At 42.4% G+C, this 23367-nt stretch overlaps 1 protein-coding gene across 2 annotated transcripts in view; it reads left to right on the top strand.

The window, feature by feature from the left end:
• The first annotated feature begins 1118 nt into the window (after nt 1-1118).
• Nucleotides 1119-23367, top strand: part of LOC113425377 (splicing factor U2AF 65 kDa subunit-like) — a 60139-nt gene continuing 37890 nt past the window's right edge. For both annotated transcript variants that reach the window (XM_087949051.1, XM_087949052.1), the window contains exons 1-4: nt 1119-1330; nt 9613-9642; nt 9920-10023; nt 18992-19143. In XM_087949051.1, the coding sequence (XP_087805177.1) occupies nt 1134-1330; nt 9613-9642; nt 9920-10023; nt 18992-19143 (483 nt within the window). In that variant the 5' untranslated portion in view covers nt 1119-1133. The remainder of the gene's footprint in view (nt 1331-9612; nt 9643-9919; nt 10024-18991; nt 19144-23367) is intronic.

The following is a 23367-nucleotide window of genomic DNA, read 5'->3' on the forward strand; positions in this document are numbered from 1 at the left end:
ACACTAACAATACCTCAAAAGGACAGTGCCAGATAGTATTAAAACAGTGAAGGAAGACCCCCTCCCCAAATAGAAAAAGAAACCATGAGGCAAGAAAAAATTCAAACATAATACAAATAATTAAATCACAACAGTAGCTGTTGCTTGTTGAAGCTGAATAGGGAAAATTAACCCATCAATAAACACAGGATTAAACTTCACCAAGCACAGAATTAAGCTTCACCCAAAACCAGTTTTAGACCAAAACTCAGAAAGGGTATGTAAACTCACGTTTGAATGTCAATCCTTCTAGCTAGCCAAGAAGCCTTGCTGAATGTCACTCATCTTGATTCCCTGTCACTAAAAACTTTGCTTCATTCTTCAATGATTTCTTCAAAGTGCTGATTGTCCAGGGAGGTATTTCCTCCCAATAGCCGTGTAAAAATCTTAAAACAACCCTTCCCCTTTAAGAAAGCCAAGCCTCAGAAGCTCCGGAGACAGCAAGTCTTGGCTGTCTGCCAAGAATGTAATAAGGGTGGAAAAAAACAAACACGTAGAAAGTTAATAAGGGGTTCTATAGAACCGGATAGAACCAGTAGAATCCCACTCCTGTTGCTATGCCAATGTCACATGCATTCTGTTATTTTTTGTCTTGTTTGTTTTATATAGACATCATTACTATTATAATATTGCATTGGTTCATGGTGGTTCACTTTTCTGAAATCAGACCACTTGACATGGAATGACCCATTTTAGTTTATCTCATTTTTTGCTTCTTGGGAATATTGCAAAAATCTCATGGAAAATAATTTTGTGTCTCAAGGTATGCATCAAGGGTTTTCAAATTAGGCTATACAAACATTCTGCTTGCTAGATTTGGAGAAAACTTTGAGATAGTTGTGTGCCATATTAATGTTGAGAAATTCTAAAACAATTATTTTGTCTCTATTTCTCCCTTTTGATCCATTTGTTGTTGCCATTTTTCAGGGGCAATTAAGATAATTCTAGATGGTTATACAACAGATACGATGCAATCATGGTATCGGTTTCTTCTTGGCAATGTTTCTTTTCCTCAGTGTTCTCTTTTTTAAAGCCAAAAAACCCCCCACCAGCTCACTGTTTTAGGGAAATGAAATTGTTTGTGGCAACCAGAGATGTTCTCTGTTCTGAAGCAACAGTTGGATGGTTCACGGTGTTCTATCCTGTTGGCTTTAGAACGTGATAAAGAGAATCGTCATCGTAAACGCAGCCACAGTCGTTCACGGAGTCGTGACAGGAAACGTCGCAGTCGTAGCCGTGACAGGCGCAACAGGGATCAGCGCAGTGTTTCACGAGATCGCAGGAGGCGCAGGTACGGATCCTCAAGATACTTTTATACTGAGTAGAGAATCTTAAGCAAAACCTCAGAAACATGGATTCTTTTGCCATTCGGAATTATGCAGAATAGTGATTTTTCTGAAAACTAAATTTAGAGAAACAGATTTTTTACATTCTTTGAGACCAGAATAATAATATTGTCTAATAATCCAGATGACTAGAGACCAAAAAATAATTTTTGTAATATTGGCAAGTGGAGCTAATTATCATTGGAAATGAATGGTGATTCAGTTATTTTGCTGAAACTAAATTTGTTAGGAAAGTGTGTTCAAGGATCATCAAAATGAAAGTAGTTATGTCAGAGCTATATGAGGACATGCTGAAATTGCAATTAGGCAGTATGTCCTGTCAGTTACGTACTGTATCCTTTCTAGTCTTGCCAACTATTTTGCCTCTGCATATTGGGTGTGTTGGGAAATGAAGTATTTAATAAAGCTTCAGGACACTAAAAGAAAGGAACAGCAGAGAAATGTAATACAACATTAGGTTGTTTTTGAAGTTAATTTTTTGTTTACCACATCTTTTTTATAAAATATGGGATTGAAACCCTAACAAACTGCTTTACAATTATATTTCTAGTTTTCTCCTCATCTTTAAACTTCTGTTTACTTAGCCAGCAGGACTATTGCAGTCTTCTGCTGTATCTTTACCTTATATGTGACCTACACCAGGGGTCGCCAACCTTTTGGACCTCAGGGACCACCAAACTCATAATTTTAAATCCCGTGGACCAGAGACCCTGGGGAAATCCCAAAAAAAGTCTGCAGGAAAATTCCCCACCCCGATCATTCTTTATTTGGGATCGCAGGATACCGTCTCCAGCTCCATTCTTGGGGAGGGGGAGAGAGAGAGAGAGAGACTTTCGGCTTCATGCACGAAAAGCAGCAGAAGCAGCAGAAGTCTTTCTCTCCCCCAAACTCCACCAGAAATGAGTCTTTGTGAGACTTGTCATGCTGGCGCAGCCTCTTGGAGCAGGATGCCTTGCAGGGTCCCAAAGACTCATTTCTGGCAGTGTTTGGGGAAGAGAAAGACTTTTGCTGCTTTCCTTGTGTGCAGCCAAAAGCAGAAGAAGAAAGAAGTGGAAAGAAGCAGCCCGGTGGCCAGGCCAAGTGCGTGGGGCGAGTGGGGCAAGTTCCCCCCCTCCACCCTTTCCCCACTCCCCTCACTACCTTGTGTTGTTGGCAACGCAAGCGACACAAGCCTTGTGTTCCCGTGGGCTATGTGGGCAGCACAACCTTGTGTTCCTGCGCAGCCTGGATTAATTACTTTGGGGGTGACATTTCTCTGTGGACCACCAAAATTTTCTCGTGGACCACCAATGGTCCCCGGCCCACTGGTTGGCGACCACTGACCTACACGATGACCTACAAGGTCTCTTCCAACTCTTGTTCTACCGTGTTTCCCTGAAAATAAGACCTGGTCGTATTTTCTTTTGACCTCTGAAATAAGCACTCAGGCTTATTTTCAGGGGTGTCTTATTTTTTTCAATACAGGAGGCGGCGAGCGTGGGGGCTGATGGGAGTGGGAGTGCTGCTACCGCCGGCCCCGCCCTCTCCATCCCACTGTCTGCTTGCCCATGGCGCAACGGGCCAAGCTCTTGGCATGTCCTGGCCTCTGCCTGCCCTGCCTGCTGCACCTGCTGCTGCTGAGTGGAGGCTGGGCTGCTTTTCAGCCAGGCCAACAGGCGGCAGCAGGAACAGCTCCCCGTGCTATCCATGCTGATGTGTAACCTGCCCTTTCTGACCTCTGCTCTGGCCACCACCCTGCTGCTGCTCTCGTGGCACCCGCTGGCCAAGCTCTCAATGTGTCCCAGCCTCCGCACGCCCTACCTGCTGGTCCTGCTGGGACACTTCTGGCTTGCGGTGGGCACTGTACTGGCTGTGCGTGGAGCAGGCTGGGCAAAGGCGAGGCAGCCACAGGTGAGGTAGTCTGCTCTGCCGCTGCCTCGCCTTCCGCCCAGCGAGCTGTTGGGGTTTGAAGTTCAATCATGCCCCACGAGGGAGCCCCCAGCCCTGGCGGATGGTTGTATGTAAAACAGCTGGAGGAGGGGTAGGGAAGAAGGGAACGAGAAAGCGTGGACCTTCCTCAGCACAAAGCTTCACAATAGACACTGCACAAAAGAGCAGTGCATGCATGTCAGTGCAAGTGTGCCAAAGGTGGGGCTTTTTGGCCAGCGTGGTCAAACTTCCAACTACAACAGTGGGCTGGGCAGAGCAGCCACAGGTGAGGTAGACACTGAAGGCGGCCAGGGTATGTTGTTGCGAATGTGCCGAAGGCGAGGCTTTTTGGCCGGCTCCCACACACTCCTGGAACGGGTGGCATGACTGAAGGGGAGAAGCCGGTGAAGGTGTTTGGGCAGCAAACTGACCAGCAGTCCCTCACTGCGGCTCTTCCAACTCGGGATGAAAGGAGGTGGATACTTGGAGCTTCTTTTCTGATGCCAGTCACACACATGCACCCCCGCACACGTCACGTGGTACAGGCTAGGGCTTATTTTCGGGAAAACATGGTATGTTCTATGTAGGCCTGTCAAATTGGCAGCCCATAGGCTGGATATATCATGTGTAGGCCATGCCCACCCGGCACCCAGCTCCACAAAGGCAAAAAACATCGCGATACATCATGATATGTCCCATGACGCGATTGAGTTTGACACCCATGTTCTATGTGATTGAAACAGCTTTATTAATTTGTTTGAAAACCCTGGAATGTTATCATTATTGATAATCAAACACTCTTCTCCTTACTGATTAATATCTGGCATCGAACGTACTTAGTGATGAATATACATGACCTAGGTCTGTGATGGCGAACCGGTGGCACGCAGAGCCCTCTGCGGGCACATGAGTGGTCAGCCCAATTCAGCTCCACCGTGCATGTGCACCTCCCAGCTGATTTTCGGGTCTGTAGATCACACTGCCCTCCCCATCCTATTTGCAAAAACCTTAACTTTTTGCCTAATGGTTCTTTGGCTGCTCTCTGGTTCCTGCTCCTTGGTTGTTGTCGTTGCTGTTTGCTTGCTTGCCTGCTTGCCTGCCTGCTTGCCCTGACTCCTCGCTTGACTGCATAATTTTTGGTAAGTTGCTGACTTTGTGACCCCTCCTCCCCTCGCTTGCTTGCCGCGGCCCAGGTCCAGCTGCTCCCGCTCCTGGCCCGCTTGCTGTCAGTGCCTGCATCCGCCCCCTTGCTAGTCAGGAGTGCTGCCACCAGTCGCTCCCCTGTGCCCACCTCGCATCCCCGGTGGCTTTTAACAATGCCGCAGGAAAGGCCTGGGATCCACGTGAGCTGGAGTGGGGGAGGGAGGGCAGGCATGGCTGGCTGGACGCTGCCCGGAGCGCGATTCAGGCAGAGGAGTGGGTATCCCTCCACCCCTTGCCCGCTCATGCCACTGCCACCAGGAAAGGCTGGTGGTCCACAGTGCACCTGTGTTGGTAACTGGTGATAAATGGGGAGGGAGGGTACCGTGTGGGAGATCGCAGCATCGGAGCCCTTCCCAGGTGTTCCCTGGCCTGCGAGGGGAGGCCGCGATCTCCCGCGCTCCCCTCACCCACCCCAGGAGCCTCAAAGTGCTGGCCTCCCCTCTGGCACCTGCTAAGCCTCGTCCCACTGCGCTTCTTTTCCTCACCAGAAGTGCTCGCACACCCAGCAGGAAGGAGGCAGCTTGGCGAGGGGCAGAGGGGCAGTGAGCGCTTTGTGGCTCCTAGGGTGGGTGGGGGGAGCGCGGGAGATCGCGCCCTCCCTTTTATGGCTCCTGGGGAGGTCGAGCCTCCCACTCGCAACATCTTTGGCATCTGAGGGCATCGCTTGCAGTTGCTTCCTGCAACTCAGGAGTTCCACTCTCTTCCTGCTGCTGCTCAGCCTCCTCGATGTGCGGAGGCAGGAGCCACGATGCAGGTTTGCTAGGCAGACTGCAGGGAAAAAATCACCCCTGCCCTCCTTGACCCCGCCCCTGCCCTCCCCCGTGTCTCGTTTAAAGCTCTTGTTTAGCTTAGCTCCGAGACCAAGAAAAACAAAATCCCGATCAGCCAGACTTCTATTTCTAAGCAGGAAAGAAAGCCATAGTAACCTGAAGTGGCTCCCCTTGAGCATGGGGAAAGGTTACAATTTAATCCCCTTTACCCTCTGAAAGCCCCTTCTACCCTCCCGCCTCATCTCTCAGCACCTCTTCTCCATGTACAGGAGGAGCTGCATTCTTGCAGCGATTGGCTAGCCCTGCAGCCGAGGGGAAAAGCAAGGAGACAGCAGCTGGGGGAAAGGTTGGGGAGACAGGAGAAGTGTCCCCCTTCCCAGCCAGCTGGGGCTGTCTGCGATCGCTGCTGTTCCCCTTTGTGGGGGTGCAGCCTGACATCTTTTCTCTCGCCCAGCAGTCGTGGCTAAGGAAGCACTGCAGGTGGGTATTTTAACGCCTGCCGCAATCCAAAGCTCAGCTTCCTGCTCTCGGTCTCCCTCTGTCACAGGTGTCACTTCAGAAGCCGTGTGGGGAGGGCTACAGAAAGCTTCACCCTTCTCCTCCCTCAGTTCATCTCCAGGAAACAGTGTAGCGAGAGAACTGGGAGAGAGAGAGAGAGAGAGAAAGAGAGAGAAAGGGAGATTTAAAAAATGGAAGAAAGAGAGAGAGGAAATAAAGAGGGAGAAAGAGAGGGTGAAAGAGAGGGAGAAAGAGAGAGAAAGGGATATGAAAGAAAGAGGGAGAAAGAGAGAGAAGGGTGCAAGAGAGAGATGAACAAGAGGGAGAAAGAGAGAAAGAGAAAGGGAGAGAGAGAGAGAGAGGGAGAGGGAGAGGAGAGATAAGATGTTGCTTATTATGGGAAAGAGGAGTTATCTAAGCAAGAGCCCCCTCCTCACTTTACCCTGCCTGAAAGGGGAGAGGGGGTCTCTTTTTGTTGTTATTTGAATAAAATGAAAAGAAAGTAATCCAGTATTTGTACCTAGTGTGGGAAAAGAGATGGAATGGGGTATTCTCTACAGTTAAGTAGATTTCATCTCTTTCCCCACACTAGGTACAAATACTGGTTTGCTTTCTTTTCATTTTATTCAAATAACAACAAAAAACCGAATACAGTTCAGCATGAATCGGCTTTCCAGTCTCTCCTTGATGCACTTTTTTACATTGGATATCTAGTTTAAATGCCAAAAAAAAAAAATCAATGATATATTTTTCAGACCTTTGGAGGCTCACGCTGTCAATCGTTCACACTACTCAAAGCTATTTGTTTAAAGTAAAACTAACAGGTGTGAATTAAGTTTTAGCTAAAAAATGGAGCTTTAATTCCAGAATTTTGTATTTTTGTAGACTCCAAGACAGTCTTGAATACCCAAAAATGAGTGCAGCAAAAAAAGCAAAAACAGATAGTGGAAGATCATTCCAAGAGGTCTGGACAGAGTCATTTGGAGTGATTGAATGCAGTGGGAAAGCGTTATGTATTCTATGTAATGAAGGTGTTGTGTGTTGCACATCAAGTGTCAGACGGCACTTTGAGACCAACCACAAAAGTGTTGCTGAACTTGTTGCAACTGAAAGAAAACAGTTTATTGAAGGGAAATTGAAGAATTATCATTCCCAGTCTCTTAGTTTTTCCAACTATCTTTCCAGAACAAATCATCTGACAGCTGCCAGTTTTCAAATTTCACTGTGCATAGCAAAACATGGTAAGCCCCTTTCAGATGGGGATATTATCAAAACGGCCATGTTGTCTGGCAGTAATTCCCTTTTTCATGATTTCCCAAACAGATAAAATTATTAAATGCATCTGAGGTGCCACTTAGCAGAAATACTGTTAAAGACAGAGTCCAGTGCATGGCAAGTGATGTTAGTCAGCAGCTCACCACTGACTTAAAAAGGCAGCCTATTACTCCATGTGCTCAGATGAAAGCACAGATGTAAATAATCATGCAAGGCTAGCAGTAGTTTTTCGTTATGCTGTTGGTGACATGAGAGAAGAGCTGGTGAAACTGGTGTCTTTGCCTCAAAGAACACAAGGGATAGATATCTACAATGCTGTGATGGAGGCTTTTTTGTCACAAGACATAAAACCAGAAAAAGTGGTTTCAATTACCAGTGATGGGGCACCTTCTATGGTGGGGGCAACATCTGGTTTCATACAGTTGTTTGTAAAAGAAACAAAGCATGAAGTCATTCAGTTTCACTGTATTATACATCAAGAAGCTCTTTGTGTCAGGGAAAGCAGCAAAAAACTTGAAGATGTACTCAAAGTTGTTACAAAAATGGTGAATTACATCATGGCTCACACTCTGAATTTTTGTCAGTTTAAAGCACTTCTTGAGGAGGTTCAGGCACAGTATAATTGTTTACTGATGTATAATGTCAGATGAGTCCTGGAGAGATTTGTAGCCTGCTTGGATGAAATCAGGCTGTTTATGAATGAAAAAGGGCAGGAATATCCACAGCTCACTGATATGACCTGGCTCATGTTTTTTTTTTTTCTGATTTTACAGTACACTTCAGTGTACAAACAACTACAAACAACTACAAGGTTTAGGGAAAACAGCAGAAAGGATGTTTTGTGATATCAAAACATTTGAGAGAAAACTGCAGGTTTTTGAAAGAGACCTTGAAAGTGGGCAGCTGAAATATTTTCCAAATCTAAAAATGCATTTAGAAAATTCTACAACATTTGCAGACAATCCTATAAGGCATCAGGAAATCTACAAGGAATTTTCTAGCATTGTAGCAGCTGCAAAGGTGAATTTTAGTAACAGGTTTTTACAGTTCCGTAAGATGGAAACAACTCTGTTTTCTTACCTCTCCAGATAAAGCGAAGAACTTAATCTTTCCTGCTTACACTGGTTAAATTTAGAAAATCTAGAAATGGAGCTATTAGAATTCCAAGAAAGCTCCATGTGGAAAAATAAATTCTGTGAGCTGCGTGAAATGCTTGAGAATATAGAAAGGATGGCAAATGACAGCACAGTTAGTTCTGAAAATGAAATCCTTAAAGTGTGGAATTGTCTGCCAAATAATTTTAAATCAATGAAAAAACTTGGGATTGCTTTCTTTGTTTGGAGCATCATATGCTTGTGAGCAGCTGTTTTCAGCTTTAAATTATATAAAATCAGACACAAGAAACAGATTAACGGATGACCTGAGCGCAGCATGCTCTCAAACTTACAAAATATGAACCAAGGATAGAAAAATTATCAGCATCAGAGGTGGTATTCAGCAGGTTCTGACCAATTCTGGAGAACTGTTAGCGGAAATTTTGAGTAGTTCAGAGAACCGGCAAATACCACCTCTGACTGGAGATTTTACAGTATCCTCCCCCTGCCACACCCACCAAGCCACGCCCACAGAACCAGTAGTAAAAAAAATTTGAATTCCCACTACTGTTCAGCATGCATACAAGAGCAAAAGTCACATTAATCAAAAGCATACCAAATGCAAACTTTTAACTTCAATAAAAAGTTATTTGTATCATTGAAAGCACTGTTATTGTGGGGTTTTTTTTCCCGAGAAAAGACATTGATCACGCATGAGTTTTTTCTAAACTAAAACATTATTCAGGTTAAATTTCCTTGTTGTCAGGGGTGGGGTTCTGCCAAGGTGGTAGTTGGGAAGATCAGAGAGAGAACCAGTTCTCTCTCTGCTGATCTTCTCGGCTTCTGTTTTGGCCCACCCGCCCACCTGGGCTCTTGGCTGTCCTTTATTTCCTGCTTTTTCAACCTTAGTTGCTTTGCACAGCACCACAGCACAGCTGAGGTTGAAAAAGCAGGAAAGAAGAGGATTTTCAAATGCTGTGCATGCATGCGCAGTGCTTGTCAGCTGTCTGGGCAGCACAGCTGATGATTTCTTGCAAACACTGTACATGTGCACACAGTGCACATCAGGCGTGGCCACGCACATGGCTGTGCGCAAAAAGCACGCTCACCATACCGGTTGTAACACCGGTTGGATCTCACCCTGCATGTTGGCACTTCACAATAAATAAGTGGGTTTGGGGTTGCAGTTTGGGCACTCGGTGCCGAAAAGGTTCGCCATCACTGACCTAGGTATTCGTGCCTGGGCACTTTTTAAACCCAGTTGGAAATGTCATATACCACAATAATAAATGAATACAGTTTTTTCTGGAACTTTTTTTCTTAGGCTGCTCTTTTGTCTACCTTGGTTGCACCTCTGCTCATGGATGCAAGATTGACAAAGTTATTAAATTAATAATTGTTATTAAATCTTTGTGAATGTTTTTCTGGGGTTGCTTTAAACAGCAAAGGACACAAACCCATTTTGTTTTTGTTTTTCAGATCTCCTCTAAGCCTGTCAGGTTCTCTAAGGTGAGCATTGCCAGTTCTTCCTGGTGCTGGCAGGGGCAATGAAAACCCATAGACTTCACTAAAAAAAACACCTAAATTTAAGGGAAACAATGCAGGAATTGGAATTCATTGTAGGGGTTGTTGCATTTAAAATATTGGCCCTGGATATTCTGGAATATCCCAACTGGAATAAGCATAGACTTGAGTAGGAATTCATTTTAATTTTAAGACTACAGTAAATTAAATATGTTTTTTTCCTTTCTTCCTATTAACCTTTTACTCTTGCTCCCTACTACAGCCGTTCTCCTCGGCATGAGAAGAAGAAGAAAATTCGCAAGTATTGGGATGTCCCTCCTCCAGGTTTTGAGCACATTACACCCATGCAGTATAAGGCCATGCAGGGTAGGCTCCTCTTTGCTTAAGTCACCTTGATTTGCTCATTTTTACAACAAGGATAGGCAGCTTGCATAATTTAAAAAATCTTCTAAAGCAAACAGTTGTGATCTCTCTCTGGTAGCAGATTTTTGTTTCTTCCATGGCAGTTTGAACCATGGGCAGGTCAGTAATAGAGAGCATAAGCAGCCCTACTCATCAGTTGGTTCATTGCACATCTACCTTTAGTGGCCTCCCCTAGTGTCTCATCTATGTCTCCTCAAAACATGTCTCACCAGTCTCTGTAAGGCTTGCTGTTGAGTTAACAGCCATGAATTTGACTATCAATATATTGTAGCTTTCATTGGTGGGTACAGCTTTTCCATCTCACATTCTTTTTACCAGTCTTTGGATTTTTGTGTCTTGAGTTACAATAATTATAGTTGTGGCCCTTCCATCATACTATAAACCATACATAAAAGTACCATAATGAGAATTTAAAATGGGGGTAATAATTTACTACATTGGTAAGCTGTCTGGCTATCAGCAACACCGGACGGTTTGTAAATTGTTAACAAGATTTAAAAACTAGAAATTGTCAGGGTTCCAAGTAACACACCCAACAGAATCAAAACTCCAAGGCAGGCATGTTCCTCAAAGTATCAATTTATTAGGCGTGTCATATTGGCACATCTGGGGAAATGTTAATAACACTTGGGTGAACCAGTGCTTCCATTGTTGAAAGCCAGACTGGTATCTTCAAATAGTGTTGTTCTCTGACTTTCTCCCACACGAACAATAATGCATTCCTAATATAATGTCTTTGAAAGTAACCATGTATTATATTTTTCCCATACCACAAGAAGGCATGCCAGCCCAATTGCAAAACATGTCCCTCCAAGGTCAATAGTCTTTTGTTCCTCAATACAATCTATTCTTTCACCCAAGTAAGTACCGCAGCCTGGTAATACAATTCCCAATTCGGTAAACCAAAGCCGCCTCTATTTCTCGAATCCTGCAACATTTTTAGGCTTATTTTTGCTTTTTTTCCCTTGCCAAATATATCTTAATATTATTTGATTGAGTTCCTCAAAATATTTTTTCCCCAATTTTATCGGGATTGTTTGAAATAGATATAATAGTTTCGGCAATATTTTCATTTTTATTGTAGCTATCCTTCCTATCAATGATAATTGCAGGTTTTTCCATTTCTCCAAATCTGTTTTAATTTGTTGTATCAATTTATAATAATTGTCTTAATAGTTACACATCTTGCTGTCAAATAAATCCCTAAGTATTTTACTTTCTTAGTAGTCTGAATATCTGTTCTCTTTGTTAACTCATTTTTCTGTATATCTGTAAGATTTTTAACTAATATCTTAGTTTTTTCTTTCTTTATTTTCAATCCTGCCATTTTGTCATATTCCTCTATTAGTTTAGGCCCTGTTTCTTGTGGATCTTCCAAAATGAAAAATAAATCATCTGCAAATACCTGTAGTTTATTTTTTTATTTTTTTATTTCCATACCTTTTATCTCTATATCTTGTCTAGTATTTCTATTTAATTCTTCCAGTGTCAATATAAATAATAGGGGAGACAGGGGACATCCTGGTCTTGTACCTTTTTTAATAACAACCTTCTCTGTCATATCTCCATTTACCATCATCTTTGCTGTTTACTTGTAATCTATCACCTTAATCACATTAATAATCTCTCCCCAAAATCCATGTCTTTTAGCTGTGCTAGCATGAATTGCCAGTTCACATTGTCAAATGCTTTCTCTGCGCCTAGGAAGATCAATGCCATTTGCTTCCCTGGATGTGCTTCGTAGTACTCTAGCGTATTTAAGATTATTCTCATATTGTCTTTGATTTGTCTCTTAGGTAAAAAACCATTTTGATTTGGGTGTATAAATTGATTTAAAAATCTTTTAAGTCTTTCTGCAATTATTGAAGCATATATTTTATAGTCTGCATTCAATAAAAATATCGGTCTGTAGTTTTTTATCTGTAGCAAGTCTGAGTCCTCCTTTGGTATGAGGGTAATGTATGCTTCTGTCCATGACTTTGGTACTTTCACTTCTAACAATACTTCATTGAACACTTCCAACATTGGTATACTTAGAATGTTTTGTAAACTTTTATAAAGTTCTGCTGGTAGACCATCTGGGCCTGGCGTTTTACCATTCTTTTGTCTTTTGATTGCTTCTGTTAATTCCATCATTGTTATACGTTCCTCTAACATAACTTTTACTGTTTCTGGTATTTTAGGTAATTCCGCTTTTTTAAAGTATTGTTTTATCTTCTGAAACTGTCTCTTGGTCATATAGTTTTCCATAGTAGTTTAGAATCACTTTCTTTTTATCATCATTTTGATGATAAAGGTTTCCTTGCACATCCTTTAATTTGATATATCAATTTTTTTCTTTCTGCTTTTTCAGTTTATATGCCAACCATCTTCCTGGTTTATTTGCATTTTTGAAAAAAATTGTTTAGCATTTTTATTTTTTTGCGCTAATTATTCTTTATCTATTATATTTAACTTATGTTTTATTAATTCCCTTTTATTTTTTAGGTTCTTTTTTGTGGTTCTTTTTGTAATTCTATCTCTAGTCTGTTGTATTCATCTTCTAATGTCTTTTGGTTTTGTTTCTTCTTATTTTTCTTTCCCATATAGGTTATGACTACGCCTGTAATACATGCCTTAGCAGTATCCCATACATTTTGTAACGAGGTCTCTTCTTTCCTATTCTCTTTAAAGAAAAAGTCTAATTCTTTTTCCATAAATTGAATAAATCCCTTGTCTTTTAATATTGATTTTGTTCAAACATCCATCTTAATTTTCTTTTTTGTCCTTTCCATTTGACTTTTATTGGGTTATGGTCTGCCCAGTTACTTGTTTCTATGTTCAGTTCTTGTATGTTAGATTTCAATTCAGCTGTCATCCATATCATATCTATTCTTGACCAGGATATATGCCTATTTGAGTAGAATGAGTATCAATTTTCCTTAGAATGTATCTCTCACCATACATCTTGGATGCCTAGTTCTTCAGCCATTTTAAAGAAAGCCTTTGGAAGCATTTTCCTAGCTTTTTTTTTTTTTTTAAACAAGTTTTATTAAAAGTTTCAACAACAAACAAATCATTACATATTGAATCTTTCCCTGTTTTTCTACAATAATTTCCCCAATATTCTCATAAAACACAAACAAACACAAACAAACATAAAAAAAATCTTTTAGTAAAGTACCTTGGCCCCAGTTACCTCTCTTTGCATGGGCTAAAATAATAGCACATATCACTCTTCACATTTCTATCTTATTTAATCCATCTTAATTAAATCATTAAATTTGTATCTTTTGCCCATTCATTTATCCCTCTATCTCTTCTTATAATAAAAGAAAAATTTCTCCTGAAATCACTAATCAGAGTATGATGCCTTTCTATCCTCCCCTAAGTTAGTAAAATTAACATTCAACATAACAAATACCCAATTTGGTTCTGCTTGGTACATTCTATCCCCCAAAAATGTTTAAATACATTGTATCCTCCTTTCCTTCGATATTTTATTACATTTTAAAATCAATCATTAATAAAAACTTCAACATTTTAATTTCTTATTAAATCTTAAAGCATTCTAATTTACTATTTCAAATATAAATGTTACAATACCATCTTCTGTACCTTAGCAGAATCTTTCTTACAGAAAATTATGTTTCATCCTTTGTCTCTAAAAAAATCCCTCTTCTCCCATCCAATTTTAAAGCTTTGAGGCTTTTCTCCGCCTTTCCCCTTTCTTTCTTCCCCCACCAAATCTTCCTACCCCCCCTTCTTCTTCTAACCTCTGCCTTGCTGGGATCCCTTCTCTGTTGCGTTCCCTTTTCTCTTGTTTGTTATCATTATATTTACTTTGCATCATATTTTTCTCTTTCTCAAATGTTTTTTTAGATCTTAAGTCCTTCATTTTCCTTGCTCTCTTCCTTCCTTCTTCCTTAGATAAGTTTTGGGATTCAATGAAGATGGCGTCCTCGCCTCTTCCTTGTTGTTCTTCTTCCGTTTCCATCTGTTCCATTGTCTGTTGGTAATTGACCAGCGCCATTTCTAGGAATAGAAAAGCTTTTTCCATGCCATCTTTGCAGATTGCTTTTATTTGCTCATATTCATCCCTCAGGTCTTCAAAAAGGAAAGCCATTATAAATAAATCTTTTCTTTTCTTTATTCCTCTTTCTTCTTACACCAACCAAATATTCCGAGAGAAAGGCAAAACAATCCCAAAATCCACAATCCTCAATAAATCCAAGCAAGCCAAAATTCCCCTTCCTCTTCCAGGGTGGTATCAAACAAATAAAAAAAGAATCCAAGTCTATATTTTAAAGCCTTATTAAGATTGTATTTCTGTCCTCAAGTCTTCAAGGCATCTCCTCCAACAAGATCCAAATTTATAAATTTTCTTTATCCTCTCCCTTCCGGCTTAATTCCGTCGGAGGAGAGTAAACTTTCCCTTCAGCACCTCAAAATAGCCGCTTTTTTTTTCTCTTGTGGAAGAAATCATCAGAAAACCATCTTTTCCAGGAATTAAATTAGATAAATCTCAAAGCCCTGGGTCGACCAAGAAGAACTTTTACTTTCAATAACTTTCTCTTCTTCCTCCTGCGCATACTTGCCCGGCTGTCAACTTCTTTGTGGCGGCCATTACGGACCGCCGCTGCACCGATCCCTGGTAACAGGGGGTTCTGCCGGCCAGGAGGGGGTCTGCAACACCCCAAACCCTTCCTCCGGATCCCCTTACCTTCAGCTACTCCCTGCAGGGCAGCCTTGCTCCGCACCCGTCCGGTCGGAGCCCCAAAACGGCTAGCGCGGCAGGGATCGCGCAGCTTCGCGAATCCCTACCGCTCGCGAAGCCGACAAACCGGAAAACTCTGGTTTCTCTTCAGATCGTGTAAATCTTTCGCCTTTTTTTCCTAGCTTTTTTTTATAAACTTTCCTGGTTTTATAGTCTAGCTCTGCGTCTACAATTGCATTGAAATCTCCCACTACACATATATTTTCATATTCCAATTCTATTATTTTCTTAGGAAGTTTACTATAAAAATCCTCTTGTCTACTATTTGGTGCATAAATTGCTACCAGAAGTATCTGTTTTTAATTCATTGTTATCTCCACCACCAAAATCCTCCCTTCTTGCCCGTCTTCCTTTTCATCCCCTCCTAGATTCCATTCTCACCCCGCCAGCCCTTGTGTTAGCGAGGCCGGTGTCGGTAGTGGCCGGGTCGGGCTAGTGTCTTGGGGCGGAGAGAGCAGGTTGCACGTCTCCCCAAGCGATGTGCAACGCCCAGCACCAACAAGGGCCAGAAGAAGCGCCAGCAAGAGTGAGGCGCTGGAGAATCAGCCCCCACCACTTCTCCATCCCCTGCTGTCGCCCTTCTCAGGCCAGGCGAGGAGTGACTGGGAGGGGAGGATGAGGGGCGGGACTAGCCAGTTGTGGGATCACCCAACGGAGCCACAGCAGAGGGATGAAAGAGCCACATGCGGTTCTAGAGCTGCAGGTTGCCAACAGTGACTAGGTATTGCACACGTCGACGATGCAAATGAGAGTCCAATATTTTTTTAACCTCGTGATGGGTCTCTCCCTGCACTACAATTGGCTGGGGAGCAGCCTGGTCTACTGATCTCAGCCAAGAGCCAACTGCTGGCTTTAACAAGCTGCTGTGAAAGACCAGATGCACTTTCCCTAGTTTAAGCTGAACAGTTACAGGGTTAATTACTTTTGCTTTTGGGAATGGCCCTATGAACTTAGGACACAGCTTTTTACATGATAAAAAGTTTTAGATACTTTGTTGACAGGAACACTTTGTTTCCATTTCGGAAAGGAGGCGCTTGTCAGCTTGCGTTTTATATGACCTTGCTGCGTCCACTAAGGCTCGCTTTGTATTTTCCCAGCCCTGCTTCAGTGTTTCCATCCACTCATTCCAGGAGATGGAGGATGGCAGCTCTCGGGGCAACTTGGGCATGGGTACGAACTCCATGCTGCTGGTGACTTGGAAAGGTGTCAGGCCAGTGCTACTGTGTACCGCATTATTGTAGGCAACCTCTGCGAAAGGCAGTAGGTCCACCCAATTGGATTGCTGGTAGCCCACATAGCACCTCAAGTACTGCTCTACCATGGCGTTCGGCTGCCCCATTAGTACTTGGATGAAAAACTGAGCTAAGCCTCTGTGTGGACCCTATGGCTCTCAGGAACTCCCTCCAGAATTTCTCAGTGAACTGAACTCCTGTATCGGAGATAATCCTGCGGGGCACCCCATGCAACCTACATATATCTGCCTTAAGAACATCCTACCTAATTTTTTTAGCTGAGGGTAGTCCTAAACGGGAGCTTGACTATAAAGTCCATGGCAATTTTCTCCCTGGGTCGGCTCAGGTCTGCCACTTGCTGGAGAAGGCCAGGGGGTTTTCTGGGTTTTTTCTTCATGGCTGCGCACGTGGTGCAACTCTACATAGTTCTCTACATCTTTCATCCTAGGCCACCAGAATTGCCTCCTGGTCAGGTGCAGGGTCTTTAGGAATCCAAAATGTATGTCAAGCTTGGAGTCATGGCTGTGCTGCAGGATTTGGAGTCTTAAGCTGGAAGTGATGTACAGCTTGGCCCTTTTCCAGGCTAGTCTCGCTTATCAATGAACCATGGGTCTGCCAGAAGTGACTTCAGGGCCTTTGTCATTTGGTGTCCCCCCCGGCTGCCCCAGCATCCATCTTGGCGTCTGGTGATGGCTTGAGCCACCAGTTGCGAGGGAGAGATGATGGCGTGAAATATTTCTTCATGACAACTGAATTGGGGTTTCCTGGACAAGGCGTCCACAATCAGGCCCTTTCCCTCTGGAATGTATTTTAATTCAAAGTTGAACTGCTTGAAGTATTGCACCCAGTGGACTTGCTTGTGAGAGAGCTTCTGGGCAGTTTTTAAGGGCTTCTAGGTTTTTGTGATCAGTCCAAACTTCAAATGGTACCCTACTTCCCTCCAGGAAGTGTGTCCAGGTAAGGAGAGCCCATCGGACAGCATAGGCTTCCTTTATCCACACCACCCACCTCCTGTCGGTGTTGATGAGTTTTTTGGACATGTACGCGCAAGGTTGCCAGGAGTTTTTTCAGGACCTGGCACACTAGCTTGGTCTCACTAAATATGAGAATGTCATCAGGTAGACTAACACTCCCTGGTAGAGGTGCTCATGTAGCACTGCATTGATCAGCTGCATGAATACTGCGGGGGCTCCCGTACTCCGAACGGCATTACTTTAAACTGGAAGCTGCATAGTGGGCAATTGAAAGCCGTTTTCCACTCTTCTCCCTCTTTGATCTGCATCCGATAGTACGCTTCCTATAAATCCAGCTTGGTGAACACCTTCCCCTTTGCCAAGTGGTTTAGCATGTCCTTCATCAGGGTCAGGGGGTAGGTGTTTTCCACGCACACCACATTAATTCCTCTAAAGTCCACACAGAGCCTCATCAACCCATCTTTTTTCTCTTTAAAAATCACCGGGGCGGCCACCCTAGACTTGGGCTGAATGAATCCTCTCGCCAGGTTGGTGTCTATGTATTTTCTCAATTCGTCCATTTCCCTAGGGGTCATGGAGTACATTTTCAGCTTGGCCAGTTTGGCCCCGGGTACAAATTCTATTGCGCAGTCGATGAGTCAGTGGGGGTGTGTGTAGTGTGTTGCATTTGTGCTTGCTAAATGCATCTGCCAGGTCCTTATACTCTCTGGGAGGCTGGGGGGAACCTGGTGGTGTGTCAGCGACGGCAGCTACTTTCCCCCCCATTTAGGGTTAGTTTGCAGTCCTGGTGGTTGGGGTTTGTCAACTGAGGGGGGTGGCAGTGAACCCATTCCTAACTGTAGCTTCCGGTAGTCATCTTACCACATTATGATGGGTCCCCACTTGTCTAGCCATGTGAGACCTAAGATGACTGACTGTCATTTTTGACACCACTATAAAGCGTATGAGTTCTCAGTGGTGGCCCATTTCCAGTCTCACCAGCTCAGTGACTAGGGTGGCAGGGGCTCCACCTATTAATATCCCATTGACTTGCATGAAGCATATGGGGTGAGCCAGGGGTGTTGTGCTTATCCCTAGCTTCTGGACAGTGGGAAGGCTGATTAGGCATCTGGTGCACCTGGTGTCTATGATGGCCTCTAATATCCCCTTGGACTCCTGTTCTGGGCACCACTATCCACGATTTTATGGTAGATATTACCATTGGGTCGTCCTCACTGGCCACACTGCTGCCACTGGTGGCGGCAGGAGGGGCTTCCGGGGCCGGAGTTGGCAGAGGGGGAGGAACCTCAATGGCTTGTTTCTTATAAAGTAATAAAGATGTGATAAAAATCTAAATAAACAAATAAATGAACACATGATGTTAAAAGTATAAATGGAACTGAAAAGGCTCAGCCTAGGAGTTCCCCAATTCGACTTTATAACAGCTGTATAACATCCATGCTGTGGTCAGAATGCTCTGTTTCATCTTGGGAACATTTTTCCTGTATCTGGTGCATTTTGGGTTGATTGTTTACTGCGCATAATGGAAAAAGCTGTGGTCTTTGCTGGTGAATAGCTAGTTAATTTTTACTGACACAATAACAAAATTAACACTTTTATGTGTTTTGAAAAGTATTTGGATTGCTAGTTCTCTTCTTCATCATTCCATATATGTTTTAATAACACTTTAATTCTCACTGTTGCCACAGATTGTTTAGGGCTCTTCAAAATGTTCTGACTCCAGAATAAGCTATTCTGAATGTTTTGGAAGTGCTCTAATCTTCAAAATAGACCTATTTTAAGCCACTTCTGTAACACACAAAATGGGCCTGCTTGGGGGTTGGCATGTTTCATAATGGAACATTTTGCACATTCTTAATCCTGTGTATTTATGTCATCAAGACTTTCCCAATATATAATGTTTTTTTCAGAACTGCTAACTTTCAGTATACTTTTTTTTTCATTTCTAGCTGCGGGACAAATTCCAGCTACAGCCTTACTACCAACCATGACTCCAGATGGGCTAGCCGTAACACCTACACCTGTGCCTGTAGTTGGCAGCCAAATGACGCGACAAGCTCGACGTCTCTATGTTGGCAATATCCCTTTTGGAATCACTGAGGTACTTTATTTATTTATTTGATTTGCCAATTGTTTACAAGATAATAAGTATAAGTGTATACATAGTTGTGAATACATGAAATGGGTACATATAAGAAAAATAAAAGAAGAATAAGAGTAACAATAGGACAGGGACGGTAGGCACGTTGGTGCGCTTATGCACGCCCCCTACAGACCTCTTAGGAAAGGGGTGAGGTCAATAGTAGACAGTTTAAGGTTAAAGTTTTTGGGGTTTGGGGAAGAAACTACAGAGTCGGGTAGAGTATTCCAGACATTGACCACTCTATTGCTGAAGTCGTATTTCCTGCAACCAAGTTTGGTGCGGTTAACTTTGAGTTTGTATCTATTGTGTGCTCTTGTGTTGTTATGGTTGAAGCTGAAGTATTCATTGACAGGTAGGACATTGCAATGTATGATTTTATATACCATGCTTAAATCAGACCTAAGACGGCGTAATTCAAGGTTTTCTAGTTCTAGAATTTCAAGTCTGGTGGCATAAGGTATTCTACAACGAGTAGAGGAGTGGAGAACTCTTCTTGTGAAATATTTCTGGACTTTCTCAATTGTGCTAATATCAGATACGTAATGTGGGTTCCAGACTGATGAACTGTATTCGAGTATTGGTCTAGCAAATGTTTTGTATGCTCTGGTTAGTAGTGTGATATTACCAGAGAAAAAGCTACGTAGGATTAGGTTAACAACTCTTAATGCCTTTTTGGCTATGTAGTTGCAGTGGGCTCTAGCACTTAGATCATTAGAGGTGAGTATTCCAAGGTCCTTTACAGAGCTTGGGTCATCAACAAGATCTTGACTATTCAGCTTGTATTTTATTTTCTGATTTTTTTGCCAATATGTAAGACAGAGCATTTATTTGTTGAGATTTGAAGTTGCCATTTGTTTGACCATTCTGATACATAGTCAAGATCTTTTTGTAGGGTAGCAGTATTGTCTGTGGTATTGAACAGCTTTACATCATCAGCGAAAAGAACGCAATTGCTCTTAATATGATCACAGAGGTCATTTATGTAGAGTATGAAGAGAGTTGGTCCTAGAACACTGCCTTGGGGACACCACTATTGACAGGTACAGAATTTGATAGGACGCTCCCAATTTTGACCATTTGTTGTCTGTTTGCCAGGAATGCTTCTATCCAGTTATTCAGTTGTCCAGAGATACCATAGGATTTTATTTTTAGGAGTAGTTTGTCGTGTACCACTGAATCAAAGGCTTTACAGAAGTTCTATGTAGATTGCGTCTATTGCTTTGCCCTGGTTGAGTTGTGTCATCCATATGTTTTTGCAGTGTAAGAGTTGCAGATTACAGGATAGTTTTTTTCTGAAACCAAATTGTTTATTGGAGAGTAGGTTGTTTGTCTCTAAGTGGAGGATGATGGATTGGTTAATAATTGATTCCATGACTTTACAGGTGACGCAGCATAAGGAGATTGGTCTGTAATTTTCAACTAGGCTTGGGTCTCCCTTTTTGAAGATGGGGATGACTGTGGCTTGTGACCATAGGTTAGGCAAGGAGCTGGTCCTGAAAGATTTTTCAAAGATTATGCTTAGAGGTTTGGCTATGGCAGTGGATAGCTTTTTAAGAAGTAGGCACATATTCCATCCGGTCCAATAGATAGAGATGGTTTTAGATTGCGTAGTGCTTTTTCAACATTGTCTTCTGTAAAATCGATATGTATTAGATCATTGTTGTTATCTGTGGTACGGCTAGGAAATACTGGGCATGATCCATTGCTGTTTACAAATACTGAGCTGAAGAATGTGTTAAAGATGTTGGCTTTAATGGGTGTCTGCCGTTGCAGTCTTTACCATCAGGTCCTATCAAGGGTGGGATAGACCTTGAGTCTTTTAGTTTGTTGTTTACAAAATTGTAAAAAGCACGGGTGGAATTGGTGCTTAGAAGGTTTTCCTCTTGTTTAATGTGATAATTGATGCATTCGGTCTTTATCTGGTGGCATAAATTTTTGTATCGGCTTTGAAATTGGCAACGTGACCAGATTTGTTTTTCCGCCAGAGTGATCTCTTTTTGGATTGAAGTTTCCTTATTGTTATGGGTAATCTGCTTTTTTGTTTTGTTTTGGAAGTTGTTGTTGGTACATATAGTTTGATGACTCTTTGACTTCAAGTAAAAATATGTTGTAATGGTCTTCAACAGTATTGCATCCAGTGAATAGAGATTGCCAATCTTCATAACAGTGATCCCCAACCTTTTCGACACCGCTGCCCGGTTCCCGCATCAGCTGGGGCGCGCTGCCCGGCATCAAGCGTTCAACTGGGCGCCGCCATCTTTTTGATGAAAAAGATGGCGGCGCTAGCGCCTCGGTGAGCTTTTTCGGGTAGAAATGGCTTTCTACCTGGAAAAGCTCACCGAAGCTGGCCGCCTATCTTTTTGATGAAAAAGCTCCGGTGAGCTTTCACCCGGAAAAGCTCACCGGAAGCACTTTTTACCAAAAAGATGGCGGCGCCCAGCAACCAGCGGCCCGGTAAGGCTTGTTCCATGCCCGGTATCGTCCGCGGACCGGCGGTTGGGGACCCCTGGTCTATAAGATCATAGTTGCCTTTTTGAAGTTACAATTGGGGATTACATCATTGTGGTGATTTTTGTGTGGGCGTATGTTGAGACAAAAGTCAATCATATTGTGGTCACTGCTGGAAAAGGGTTCTTTAGTTTGTATTCCGTAAATTAAATTCAAACTATTGCAGAAGATGAGATCGAGGCAGTTGTTTAGTCTAGTGTTGTTGGTTACTAGTTGTTCCAGTCCCAGATTTGTAATAGCATTGTAGAAGGTTGTGTGTATGATTTCAGTTGTACATTCATTTAGGGTCCAGTCAATATGAGGTAGATTGAAATCACCAAGAAAGATAAAAGGGTATGGGCAGGATGCAGCCCATGTTAGTAATGTATTTAACTTGTTTACATGTTCGATGTCATAATCAGGTGCTCTGTAACATAGTAAGAATCGAATTGTGATATTTAAGGATAGTTCACAGATGATGGTCTCAGGAAGAGCAAGCTCCTGGGTAACTTGGATATTGTTAGCTTACTCTGTCATCTCTGCTCAGCCTTGAAACTTTTGGCTGCAACAAGTGCTCAATTTCAGTGATGCCACCAGAAAAAGCAGCCTGGTTTAGTATTTGTTTCTTTTTTTATTTTTAAAGATAACGGGGGTAATAATGGAAATGGGAGTGCCTCACTACCCAGAGGAATTCCATTTTCACTTCCAGTCTTATTTTGCCATTTTTTGATCAAAACCTACATATTTGACATTTTGTCATTGAATTTGAGAGGTTGCAAAGGGAACACTGGAAGTTTTAAGTTGGAGAGCCAACTGAACCTCATTAAATGCCACCATGCTCAAACTGTTATTATGACTTGACATCTTAATGACTCATATTTGATAGATACAAACTTTTGGAGTACTTTGGTGTTTTTCGTCAATGAATCACATGAAATGAACTTTTGCTTTCCCTGAACTGGTACCTTCCAGAAATACTGATGGGAATTGTAGCCAGACTGAAAGGATATTCTAAATATTCCTTCCTATCAGATCATGTCTTCTCCCCACACATTTTAGTGTTTGTCTTTAAAAAGAAAAATGTTTGATTTGGGGTTACTGCTATCTACATTTTGAGGTTGGGTGCAATAGAGACATACACATCTTTAGTGCTAGGGCCCAAATTGGTGAAATGATGGCTTGAAGCATTGCTGAGCATACAGGAAAAGCAGCTCAATGTTTTCTCTCTGTGATGTAGATAAGAGCATGCTGTTTTCAAAGGACATTTCTTGCTTTTCATTCATTATGAGCCAAACTGACTACATTGAATCAGTGAGTTGCTCAGTTTAATACAGTATCTCTTCTCAGAACATATTCTAAATTTGTCTTGTACAGTTGATATTTAAAGCTGATCAACATGGTTGGTTTGAAGCAGTGAATACTGATTTAGATGTTCTGATATGGGAATGGGGCATTATTATTTCATTTCATTAAATTTGTTATGGCTCCTACTCCACTAGACCCTGGGCAGCATTACACACTGCTCAAAAAAATAAAGGGAACACAAAAATAAGACATCCTAGATCTGAATGAATGGAATATTCTTATTAAATACTTTGTTCATTACATAGTTGAATGTGCTGACAACAAAATCACACAAAAATTATCAATGGAAATCAAATTTAGCAACCCATGGAGGTCTGGATTTGGAGTTAC

This window comes from Notechis scutatus, unplaced genomic scaffold (genome assembly GCF_049901735.1).
Source record: "Notechis scutatus isolate UNSWTSFEM ecotype Mainland unplaced genomic scaffold, rNotScu1.2 NSCUSCF62, whole genome shotgun sequence".
Lineage (NCBI taxonomy): Eukaryota > Metazoa > Chordata > Lepidosauria > Squamata > Elapidae > Notechis > Notechis scutatus.